This window comes from Thamnophis sirtalis, unplaced genomic scaffold, assembly GCF_051295495.1.
Source record: "Thamnophis sirtalis isolate CommonGarterSnake01/CBP01778 unplaced genomic scaffold, rThaSir2_p1.2 scaffold_2, whole genome shotgun sequence".
NCBI classification, from domain to species: Eukaryota; Metazoa; Chordata; class Lepidosauria; order Squamata; family Natricidae; genus Thamnophis; species Thamnophis sirtalis.
This window is the reverse complement of record NW_028261382.1, coordinates 43,200,021-43,212,505: the sequence shown is the minus strand read 5'-3', so window position 1 is coordinate 43,212,505 and position 12,485 is coordinate 43,200,021. Positions and strand designations below refer to the sequence as shown.

The 12,485-nt window shown below is 45.4% G+C and overlaps 1 protein-coding gene across 1 annotated transcript; it reads right to left on the bottom strand.

Annotated features, from left to right (window-relative positions):
• Positions 1-1,929: 1,929 nt before the first annotated feature.
• POLR2G (RNA polymerase II subunit G) lies at positions 1,930-9,757 on the bottom strand. The gene is made up of 8 exons (XM_087705188.1): positions 9,621-9,757; positions 7,550-7,659; positions 5,779-5,938; positions 5,633-5,683; positions 5,441-5,506; positions 4,888-4,959; positions 3,652-3,685; positions 1,930-2,169 (listed from the first exon to the last, which is right to left on the bottom strand). Exons 1-8 carry the CDS (start codon positions 9,630-9,632, stop codon positions 2,156-2,158), a joined length of 519 nt encoding a protein of 172 aa, XP_087561314.1. The 5' UTR covers positions 9,633-9,757; the 3' UTR covers positions 1,930-2,155.
• Between the last annotated feature and the right edge of the window lie 2,728 nt (positions 9,758-12,485).

Sequence of the window (12,485 nt, the reverse complement as noted above, 5' to 3'; positions counted from 1 at the left end):
ACAAGGATCCAGACCACAAAGGGAACCTGAGTTTCTGAGGAGTGGGATCGAAAAAGGCTTTAAATGCCCAATAGATCATAAAAGGATCCGGTTTCGGGGTAGGAAGGGGGGCTAAATTGCAGGGTGCGTTAGAAAGGCATTCAGTGCCTTAATAGAGCAAAGAAGGATCCACTCGTAGGCCGGGAAGGGGTGCTAAATTGGGGAGCGGGTTAAAAAGGCTTTAAATATGTAATAAATCATAAAAGTATGACTTTTTAAATACAACCACAATCACGGAAACGCATAGGTTTTTTTTTCTTTTTTTCGTTTTCCGCTATCATTTTGAACCATGGAGGCTAAAGCCAATTTCGCTCTATTTCTTTTGTACAACGATAATAAAGACTTATGCTATAAAAGGATCCAGTCTTCGCTCAGGGAAGGGGTGAATTGGGGAAGACGGTTAAAAACCCTTTAAATATCTAACAAAACCGTAAAAGGATCGAGTCCTAGGCCAGGAAGCAGTGCTCAACTGTGGGTTAAACAGGCGTTAAATGTGTAATAAATCACGAAAGGAATCCAGGCTCACGACCACGAAGGAGGACTGAGTTTTTAAGGGATCTCCCAAGTTGTAAAAATAAAAATAAAAATGGAATCATATACAGGAGGGGGAAACCCTGCCAGAGCGCATGGGACTGACCAGATCCCTTTAAGGTAATTGTTGGGAGTATACTCCTAGTATTGGGTAGGCTATATATATATATATATATATATATATATATATATATATATATATATATATATATATATATATATATATATATATATATATACAACAACAAATGGTCGTTATAATGCGTGGATGTACTTAACAGCTGGAATTAACTTTACTAAAAGAAGAAATCAAGAGAGCTCACTCTCTCTCTCTGCTTGTCCTATGCTTGATGACTGGAATGTGAACTGCGACTGTAAGCTATTGTTTGTTCTTTGAATTGAGTTTGAACTAATATCTACTATCACTGCTTGTGAAGCAATTATCAGTAGTAAAGCTACTTGTTTTTACTAGCGGTGTCTGAGACTCTATTCGTGTGTTTCTACTAGCAACGTTCTTTCTCTCTAGCTGCACATTCCGCTGCACTATTTTCTGTCTCCCATTGGAGACACCCCTTAACAGTAATGTTTGGGGCTAGTGTGTGCATAAAAACTGTGCATGTGGGGCCTTGCAAAGCCTCCATACCAGGGAAGGAAGAGGAGGAGAATTGTGGGGTCCTTGGTGCTCTCTGAGCTTGGTGGTTTTCTTGCAGACGTTTCACGACCCAACTAGGTAACATCATCAGTGCTGGAAGGAGCATTTGCAGCAAACCCTTTTCTCTTTTTAGCACAGATGAAGTTACCTAGCTGGGTCATGAAATGTCTGCAAGAAAACCACCAAGCTCAGAGTACCAAGGACCCCCACAATTATTCTCCTCCTCCTCCTCCTTCCCCCTTCTAGCACTGATGATGTTGCCTAGTTGGGTCATGAGACGTCTGCAAGAAAACCACCAAACTCAGAGAGCACCAAGGACCCCTCAGCTTCATCCCTGGAGGCTTTCAAGAAGAGACTGGACTGCCGTTTGTCAGAAATGGCGTAGGGCATCCTGCTTGGGAGAGGGGGGGTTGGACTAGATGACCTCCAAGGTCCCTTCCAAACTCCGTTAATCTAATCTAAACCTAGTTGGGCCACGAAACGTCTGCAAGAAAACCACCAAGCTCAGAGAGCGCCAAGGACCCTTCGTTTTAAGGTTTTGAATTCTTTTGGTGCTGTCGTAAGCCGCTAAGAGTCGCTCCACAGTAAGACTGGGGGCATATAAATTTAATGTTTTTTTAAAAAAAAATTGCAATATTAACAATGTTGGTCATTTCGTGCAACACACAGAGAGGAGGAGGAGGAGGAACGTGAAACAGGAGCCCATCCAAAAAAGGAGAAAATGTTTAATGTCCGAAAAAGGAGCTTACATAAGATACTCAAGTCCGGCGAGAAACAACAGGAAGAGGAACGGACCTCCAAAAACGCTCCCAACTCATTAGAGATGCTGTAAATGGTCACCCTTTCCCCTAAAACAAGCTAGCCAACCTTTCTTTACTGAGGAATGACCATGGAGTTGAAGGAGAACTCCAGAAGAACAGAAGAAATGGGCTTTCAGTTTAGGAGACCTGGAGAAGAGGGAGAAAGGCAAAGGGTTAAACATTTACATCTGGGAAACTGGTCCTTTCTTCGTAAGCCCCAAATGGTTGTTTGGTGATCAGCCCATCAAAAGAAGGAGAAGGAGAGGAGGAAGGAAGTAGAGAAGGGAGGGAAGGAGGAAGGGAAAGGAGAGGAGGGTGGAAGGGAGAGAAAGAGAAGGAGATAGTAGGAAGGGAAGAGGAAGAGTGGAGGAGAGGCAAGGGAAGAAGAAAGAGGTAAGGAGAGGTGGGTGGAAGGGAGATAAAGAGAAAGAGAGGAGGGTGGAAGGGAGAGAAAGAGAAGGAGAGAGGGTAGGAAGGAGAGGAGAGAGGGTAGGAGTATGGGAGAGATAAGGAAAGAAGGAAGGGGAAAGAGATGAGGAAGGAAGGAAGTAGAGAAGGGAGGGAAGAAGGAAGGGAAAGGAGAGGAGGGTGGAAGGGAGAGAAAGAGAAGGAGAGATAGTAGGAAGGGAAGAGGAAGAGTGGAGGAGAGGCAAGGGAAGAAGAAAGAGGTAAGGAGAGGTGGGTGGAAGGGAGAGAAAGAGAAAGAGAGGAGGGTGGAAGGGAGAGAAAGAGAAGGAGAGAGGGTAGGAAGGGGAAGAGAGGGTAGGAGTAGGGGAGAGGTAAGGGAAGAAGGAAGGGGAAAGAAAGGAGGGAGGAAGGAAGTAGAGAATGAAGGGAAGGAGAAAAGAAAGGGAAAATAAGGTGGTGTTACAACAGGCGCTAGGGATGGTAAACAAAGCAACTTAAACTGTATATTATAACCTTTTAAATGGAATAATAATAAGAATGGCAAAGAAAAAGAATAACTCTGTGAATGTATACCTATAATTGTAAGAGAATAAATGATAGTAAGAATCTAAAGCACAATATAGGTAAACAATATTTTGTTATAGCTAAGTATAAATAAATATAGAATAGTACATAAAAATGGATAACGAATAAGGAGACCATGAATGCAAGATAGAAATGTATAGAAGGGAAAACACTAACTGTAAAGAAACCGATACGGAACTGCTGTATGATATATGATGGAACCTCTTGTTCCTATGTTGTTTTAAGTCATGTGTTTGTTTTTGTTGATGTGTTTATGTGTTTTAAAATAAAAAAAATGTTAAAAAAATTCGGGAGGCATGAATTGATGACGGTTGGAGTGTCCGGGGTGTGGATGTGATGTGATCTCCCTTTCGGGACCTTCTGGAAAGCAAAGTCAACAATGAAGCCAGACTCACTTAGCAACCGTGGGACTGACTTTTAACAACTGCGGCGATTCGCTTAACGAGCGTGTCGAGGAAGGTTATAAAACGGGGCGAAACTCATTTCACTGCCTGGCTTTAGTGACGGAAATTTTTGATCTGCTTCGCTTGTGATCTGGGTCCTGTCCCCAATTTCCAACCCCACCCCGCTTTTTAAAAGGCGGCTCCCCAAATGGGAGGAGGCTTAGTGAGATGGCAAGGAATTCAGAATACGTACCCAGGTAGTCATCCATCAGGGATCCAATGGCAAACTGCGGAAAGAAAAATAAGAAGAGAGCGGATGAAAGAGAGAAAAAGACAGTAAAACAAAGAGGGAAGGAAAGAGGGAGGGAGGGAGGGAGGAAGGAAGGAAGAGGAACAAGAGTGCAGGAAGAAGATAGGAAGGTGAGAAAAAGGAAAGGACAGAGGGAAGGAATGAAAGAGAGAGGCAGGCAGGCAGGCAGGCGGAAGGAAGGAAGGAAGGAAGGAAGAACGGGGAGGGAGGGAGGGAAGGAAGAGCAACAAGAATGCAGGAAGAAGATAGGAAGGTGAGAAAAAGGGAAGGACAGAGGGAGGAATGAAAGAGAGTCAGGCAGGCAGGAGAGAGAAGGAAGGAAGGAAGGAAGGAAGGAAGGAAGGAAGGAAGAACGGGGAGGGAGGAAGGGAAGGAAGAGCAACAAGAGTGCAGGAAGAAGATAGGAAGGTGAGAAAAAGAAAAAGGACAGAGGGAGGAATGAAAGAGAGAGTCAGGCAGGCAGGAGAGAGAAGGAAGGAAGGAAGGAAGGAAGGAAGGAAGGAAGGAAGGAAGGAAGGAAGGAAGGAAGGAAGGAAGGAAGAAAGAACGGGGAGGGAGGAAGGGAAGGAAGAGCAACAAGAGTGCAGGAAGAAGATAGGAAGGTGAGAAAAAGGAAAGGACAGGGGGAAGGAATGAAAGAGAGAGAGAGGCAGGCAGGAGAAGGAAGAAAGGAAGGAAGAATGGGGGAGGGAGGGAGGGAAGGAAGAGTAACAAAAATGCAGGAAGAAGATAGGAAGATGAGAAAAAGGAAAGGACAGAAAAAAATGAAAGAGAGACAGGCAGGCAGGCGAAGGAAGGAAGGAAGGAAGGAAGGAAGGAAGGAAGGAAGGAAGGAAGGAAGGAAGGACGGGGAGAGAGGGAAAGAAGGAAGAGCAACAAGAATGCAGGAAGAAGATAGGAAGGTGAGAAAAAGGGAAGGACAGAGGGAAGGAATGAAAGAGAGAGAGAGAGGGGCAGACAGGCAGAAGAAGGAGAGAAATAGGGAAGGAAGGTAGGTTTAATTCAAACTGCTATAAAGTGGCCCTATATTATCCCAAATTTCCAGAACAGGAATTCTGTCCCCTTCCGTCGTGGAAGACCCAAAAGACAATTTCGACAGGAGTTTGCCAGAATGGGAGAGACCCCCGTATGGCCAGAATAAGATTGAGGAAGGGTCAGCGTTCAAATGACGCAACTCACTATGTCGTTCTTGTCCACTCTGGTACCCACAATCTTCAATCGGATATTATCCTCAGGCTGGATTACAATGTCCTGGTTTGGGAGACAGAAAAACCCACAGACAATCATATCAAGACAATAAGAATTAATGTGGTGCAGTGGTTAAGACAGTGTTTACCAACCACACTTTAAGAGGGGAGGGCTTCAACTCCCAGAATCCCCCAGCCAGCTTGCTTTAAGATGGGTGGACTTCAACTCCCAGAATCCCCCAGCCAGCTTGCTTTAAGAGGGTGGATTTCAAGTCCCAGAATCCCCCAGCCAACATGCTTTAAAATGGGTGAGCTTCAACTCCCAGAATCCTCCAGCCAGCTTGCTTTAAGAGGGGTGGACTTCAACTCCCAGAATCCTCCTGCCAGCTTGCTTTAAGAGGGGTGGACTTCAACTCCCAGAATCCTCCTGCCAGCTTGCTTTAAGAGGGGTGGACTTCAACTCCCAGAATCCCCCAGCCAGCATGCTTTAAGAGGGATGGGCTTCAACTCCCAGAATCCCCCAGGAAGGAGGGGAAAAAACTCACCTCATCCACAGTCTTGTAGCAGGGCGGATTGGAGTTCGTATCGTACTCCATTTCTGAAGGGATCGACTGCGGAGAGAACAAGGATCTGGAATCAACCGCCGAGCAGGGAATCTTTGGCCCGTTTCAGGTGGGATCGCCCACCCCTCTACCCCCCCCAACACCCCGCCACCCCCAACCCACGGGTCCACTCACATGTCGCGATATGAAGCAGGACATCGGGCCGATCTCGGTGAAGAGGCCAACCTGGGTTGCAAAAAAAGCAGAAATTAAAAAGCGAAAACTCCCCCCACGGAGGTCCCGGAAGCCCCTCTTCACCTGTCTCGGCCCAGGTGTCTTACCTTATTCACCTGAGTCACAATGGCGTCCACCACCTCCCCTTTGAATGGACGGAAGACGATGGCTTTGTATTTGACGGGGTAAAGGACGAAGCCGCGTCCCGGCTGAATCACGCCGGCCCCGATGTTGTCGATGGTGGTTACGGCGATGACGAAGCCATACCTGGACGTCAGGAGGGGAATACTTATATTAAAGCGAATTCCCCCCTTTTTTTTTAATTTCCCACCCAGGAATTATTGGCTGTTTTCCCCCCCTCTCCCCCCCCTGTGATTTTCAGATAAGAGAAAGCAGTTGGGTGCAGTGGTTAAAGCATCGGGCTAGAAAACAGGAGACTGGGAGTTCTAGTCCCTTCTTAGGTATGAAAGCCAGCTGGGTGACTTTTAGCCAATCACAAGTCCTGCCTTAAGTATGAAAACCAGCTGGATATGATTGGACCAATCACCAAGAGTCTGGGAGTTCTAGTCCCGCCTTAGGCATGAAAGCTGGCTGGGGGACTGAGGCAATCACCAGGAGATTGGGAGTTCTAGTCCCGCCTTAGGCATGAAAGCCAGCTGGGTGACTTTGAGCCAATCACAAGTCCTGCCTTAAGTATGAAAGCTGGCTGGGTGACTGAACCAATCACCAGGAGACTGGGAGTTCTAGTCCCTTCTTAGGCATGAAAGCCGGCTGGGTGACTTTTAGCCAATCACAAGTCCTGCCTTAAGTATGAAAACCAGCTGGATATGATTGGACCAATCACCAAGAGACTGGGAGTTCTAGTCCCGCCTTAGGCGTGAAAGCTGGCTGGGGGACTGAGGCAATCACCAGGAGATTGGGAGTTCTAGTCCCGCCTTAGGCATGAAAGCCAGCTGGGTGACTTTGAGCCAATCACAAGTCCTGCCTTAAGTATGAAAGCTGGCTGGGTGACTGAACCAATCACCAGGAGACTGGGAGTTCTAGTCCCTTCTTAGGCATGAAAGCCGGCTGGGTGACTTTTAGGCAATCACAAGTCCTGCCTTAAGCATGAAAACTAGCTGGATATGATTGGACCAATCACCAAGAGACTGGGAGTTCTAGTCCCGCCTTAGGCATGAAAGCTGGCTGGGGGACTGAGGCAATCACCAGGAGATTGGGAGTTCTAGTCCCGCCTTAGGCATGAAAGCCGGCTGGGGGACTGAGGCAATCACCAGGAGATTGGGAGTTCTAGTCCCGCCTTAGGCATGAAAGCCGGCTGGGGGACTGAGGCAATCACCAGGAGATTGGGAGTTCTAGTCCCACCTTAGGCATGAAAGCTGGCTGGGGGACTGAGGCAATCACCAGGAGATTGGGAGTTCTAGTCCTTCCTTAGGCATGAAAGCCGGCTGGGGGACTGAGCCAATCACCAGGAGATTGGGAGTTCTATTCCTACCTTAAGACATGAAAGCCAGCTGGGTGACTTTGGGCCAATCACCAGGAGACTGGGAGTTCTAGTCCCGCCTTGGCCATGAGTGCTAACTCTGCCCATCCATCTCTCTCTCTCAGCCCAACCCACCTCACAAGTTTGTTGTTATTGTGGGGAATATAGGAGGAGAAAGGAGTGTTAACTACGTTTGACCCCTCGAGTTACTTATCAAGTAACAAAGGCAGGATTAAAAACCCTCAATAAATATCAAACAGATTCCAGCTTCTGGGAAAGCAATTAAGAAAATTGTTTGACGGATAAACTGCTTTTTCATTATTTTCACGCTCTCCGCTACTGGCCCAGACCACCCGTCTTCCCCGATAAAATAGACGCTCATTCCCTTTTTTTCTTACTTGCCGGTGCAAGTCCCTTCCACCTCGGTGAAAAGCTTCTGCTTCACGGTGTTGAGAAGATTGGGGCCGAAGTAACGGGGGTGCAACAGGATTTCATGCTCCAAGGAGATCTAAACGTAAAGATGCAGAGAGAGAAAGTCACTGCAGCCATGACGGACAGCTGGCAAACAGTCTTTCAAAGGCGTATTTAAGACCACAGACCTTATCTAGCTTGGAAAGCTGCCATGGAAATATTTTCCAAATGCAAGGAAAGACTTGGGCACAGAGTCTCTGAGATTCACGGACAGATCTTCACACTCCTCAAACAAGCAAACGAATTGTCTCTTGCAAAAGCCCCCTCCCCTTTCGCTCCTCTTTTACGTCCCATGGGAGGGGCCATTCACCGTCCACCTGTGGCTTTCCTCCCAAGTCAACCCTGATTTCTGAGCTGTTCTTTTCTTCTGGCAGCTCTGCGCATGTGTACACTGGGAACAGGCTCCAGCTGTTCCTCTGCTTCGCTGCTGTCTAGCTCCGAAGGCAGCTGAACATTGCCAGACGGCCCTGGCCCCCTCTCTGCCTCCGACACGGAGCCCTCCTCAGAGCCTTCCCAGACTCCAGGACTGGCCCATCTTCCTCCCAACCGTCTCACTGTCCGAATCTGCTGCCAGCTTCCTTCCTTCCTTATCGCTGGGGGTTTTTCAAGAGATTGGACAACCATTTGCCTGAAATGGTATAGGTTCTCCTGCTTAAAAAGGGGGTTGGACTAGAAGACCTCTAAGGTCCCTTCCAACTCTTATTCTGCTATTTTTTTTCCTTCCTCCCTCCCCCTCCTTCAAAATATTTTCTATCCTTCCTTCCTTCCTCAACATATTTTTCTATCCTTCCTTCCTTTCTTCTTTCCTTCCTTCCTTCCCTCCCTCCCCATCAGTGGAGGTTTTCAACAAGAGATTGGATAACCATTTGTTCCAAACAGTATAGGGTCTGCTTAAACAAGGGGGTTGGACTAGAAGACCTTCAAGGTCCTTTCCAACTCCTTCCAACTCTTATTCTGCTATTTTTTCCTTCCTCAAAATATTTTTCTATCCTTCCTTCCTTCCCCACCACTTTTCAACAAGAGATTGGATAACCATTTGTCCCAAAGTGTATAGGATCTCCTGCTTAAACGGGATTGGACTAGAAGACCTCCAAGGTCCCTTCCATTCTGATTGATTGATTTTATTTTATTGGGACTCTCTTTGCTTTCTATTGTTTCTAGTCCTTCCATTTGCAAATCTATGTTGCGTTTTCTCCTTCCTCCTCCTTTCTTCCGTTGCACTGCAGGCGCTACCAGGAGTAACACTTTTTAAATTATTATCATCTTATTTATCATCTTAAATCATTGTTCAATTCCAACCTAACAACAAACCCCAACCTGTTTTTTTTCCTACAGGGATTGAAGAAGAAGAAGAAGAAGAAGAAGAAGAAGAAGAAGAAGAAGAAGAAGAAGAAGAAGAAGAAGAAGGAGGAGGAGGAGGAGGGGAGGAGGAGGAGGAGGAGGAGGAGGAGGAGGAGGAGGAGTGGTAGTAGTAGTACCACCGTAGTAGTACCACCGTAGTAGTAGTACCATAGTAGTAGTAGCGGAAGTTTTAGGTGTGAGGTTGTACCTTCTGCTACTACTACTACAGTACTACTACTACGATACTACTACTACGGTACTACTACTACTACTACTTTAATCCCTGAATCTTCCTTCTGCTACTACTCCAGCATCGTGGCTTATCCAATAAACTAGGATGAAAACAAACCACATACCCTTACGTTTTTTAATCCAAAAAGCGATTTCCGGGCTAGAAACAGCCCAGAATCTGGTGGCATTTTTTTAAAAAACAACAACCTTTATATAGTCTATATAATGTATTTGCATAGAAAAAGCTGAATTCACATGAACGTGTTGGTGAACCCGGGTAGGAAAAAAGCGCTTTGGGGCCGGCAGTAAAGACACGCGAGCTCGCAAACAGGCTTTTTTCGGACCGCCTCCGGCCGTCGGAGCCGCCTGCACGCGTCCCGGCGCGTACACGCGGGACGCCCATCCCCACGACCCCCGTGAACTCACGTGATAAAACATCCTCCCGAGCAAGAGCGCTTAGCCACCGGATGGAACGTTGCGGTTTTCCTCGCGGGGGAAATGTTGCAGCGTTCCTCTCCGCTGATTGGCTGAGACGCGCCGGGCGTTCCAAAACGGAATTAAAAGGTTCGCGAAGAGGAACAGGGGCGGAGCAGTCGTTGGTTCCACTACGCAGGCGCGCAGCCGTGTAACCCTGTCTATTTGTGTGTGTGTTTGTGTGTGTATATATGTATATGTATGTGTATGTGTGTATATATGTGTGTGTGTGTGTGTATAATATGTATATGTATGTGTATATATATATATATATATATATATATATATATATATATATATATATATATATATATATATATATATATATATATATATATAATATATATATATATAATAATGTATATGTATTTAAAGTCACCTTTATTTATCAGCACAAATACAACATATATGTATATATATGTGTGTATGTGTGTATGTATGTATGTATGTATGTATGTATGTATGTATGTATATATAACTTCTGTAGGAAGTTATCACCCAGCCCTCTCCCAGAAAAATGAAATATCCTAGGAAATATTGAAAAGGCAGAATATTTCTCTGAATATTTCCATGAAATTTAGGGACCCCCCCCCCAAAAATGGAAAAAGGGCTGAATGGACAACCATTTGTCTGAAATGATATAGGGTCTCTCTCCTGCCTGAGCAGGGAGTTGGTTGGACTAGATGACCTCCAAGGTCCCTTCCAGCTCTTATTCTGCTATTTTTTCCTTCCTTCCTCAAAATATTTTTCTATCCTTCCTTCCTTCCTTCCTTCCTTCCTTCCTTCCTTCCTTCCTCATCACTGGAAGGTTTTCGACAAGAGATTGGACAACCATTTGTCCCAAATGGTATAGGGTCTCCTGCTTAAACGGGGTTGGACTAGAAGACCTCCAAGGTCCCTTCCAACTCTTATTCTGCTATTTTTTCCTTCCTTCCTTCCTTCCTTCCTTCCTTCCTTCCTTCCTTCCTTCCTTCCTTCCTTCCTTCTGTAGGAAGTTATCACCCAGCCCCCTCCCAGAAAAATGAAACAGCCTAGCAAATATTGAAAAGGCAGAATATTTCTCTGGCTGTGAAAAGGAAGAAACATGTTTTAAAAGACAGAATAGGTCCCCTGTAGCTTCCTGCCCATCCCCACTTTGTCAATGGGCCATTAAAAAGGCCAAGCTAGTCCACTTTACATAATAAAGAGTTCTCCCCTTCATCTCCAGGAGGATGGGATTAAGGCATGATAATGTTGGCCCTTTATTTCTTTCAACCCTTCCTTCCTTCCTTCCTCATCACTGGAAAGTTTTCAACAAGAGATTGGACAACCATTTGTCCCAAACGGTTGGGGTCTCCTGCTTAAACATGGGGTTGGACTAGAAGACCTCCAAGGTCCCTTCCATTCTGATTGATTGATTTTATTGGGACTATCTTTGCTTTCTGTTGCTTCTAGTCCTTCTTCTTTTTTGCAAGTCTTTCTATTTTGCGTTTTTTGCCTTCCTCCTCTTTTCTTCTGGACTAGAAGACCTCCAAGGTCCCTTCCAATTCTTATTCTGCTATTTTTTTCCTTCCTCCCTTCCTTCCTCCCTCAAAATCCGCCATTGCCAGCTGCTCTTCCGAGTTCCCTTGGGTGCATGCGTGCCAGACAGCTGCACAAATACACACGCAGCTGCGGCCAGCTGCTCTCTTCCGGGATTCTTGCGCACTCCACTTTTGCCATGTGGGCCAAAAAGGTTAAGCATCACTGGTATAGGGTCTCCAGCGGGTTGAACTAGAAGACCTCTAAGGTCCTTTCCAACTCTGATTGGTTTGATTTTTTTTTAGGGAGATGGAATCGCCAATTTGCTAACCCTAACTCTTATGACTCTCTTGTTCTGTTATTCTCACAGCTCCCTTGTCCCAGCTTCTGCCAACCGAGCAGTTCGAAAGCACGTTAAAAAATGCAAGTAGAAAAATAGGAACCACCTTTGGTGGGAAGAGAACAGCATTCCGTGCGCCTTTGGCGTTGAGTCATGCCGGCCGCATGGCCTCAGAGACGTCTTCGGACAGCGCTGGCTCTTCGGCTTTGAAACGGAGATGAGCACTGCCCCCTAGAGTCGGGAACGATTAGCACATATGTGCGAGGGAAAACCTTTTATCTTATATACTTTTTTGTTTTTTTAAACATGATGCTTGATGTTTTCAAATTTTAAATTTTAATTCTGTGATTCTATGAAGTTTCGTTGAGATGGCGTGTTTGGGGATCTGCTGTAATATCATCATTTAAAAAAGAACCTTGAATATTAGATACTACTCTATAATATTATCATAATTGTAGATTTATCAGAAGCAGTCAAAATTCAATACCAAATCCAGACAGAATGACTTGGTGGATTGGATGTAAAAAGCAATGATAATATTCACCACCAAACCGGCTCTGAATTAGATTTAAACGGGATACCAAAAGAAGGCAGATAAACAATAAACTTGTTTATTATAAAAATTATTTCATTTATTAAAAATAAACTCTGCCAAGCGATGTCTTTTCAAACTGCTTATAGCACATTCAGATTAAGGCATGTCATTCCCATTTATAACACAATCCCTGAGTTTCCATAACAAAAATTTCAAGAAAACGTTGGCAGTAAGAAATAAAACGGATTATCAATTTCAGGGTGCATGAATCAGAGACAACCACCAGAGGTCAGCAGAGAGAGATTTTAAAACCAGTGGCATTCCTTTGCTGCCCTCTTGTGGTCATGTACATTACTGCAGCCCAAATGTAGGCCCGTTCTGTGCAGGTGGCCAGCCTTGGCGACATGACACATTTTCAGAGCAGGAAATCAGTTGCGGCTCT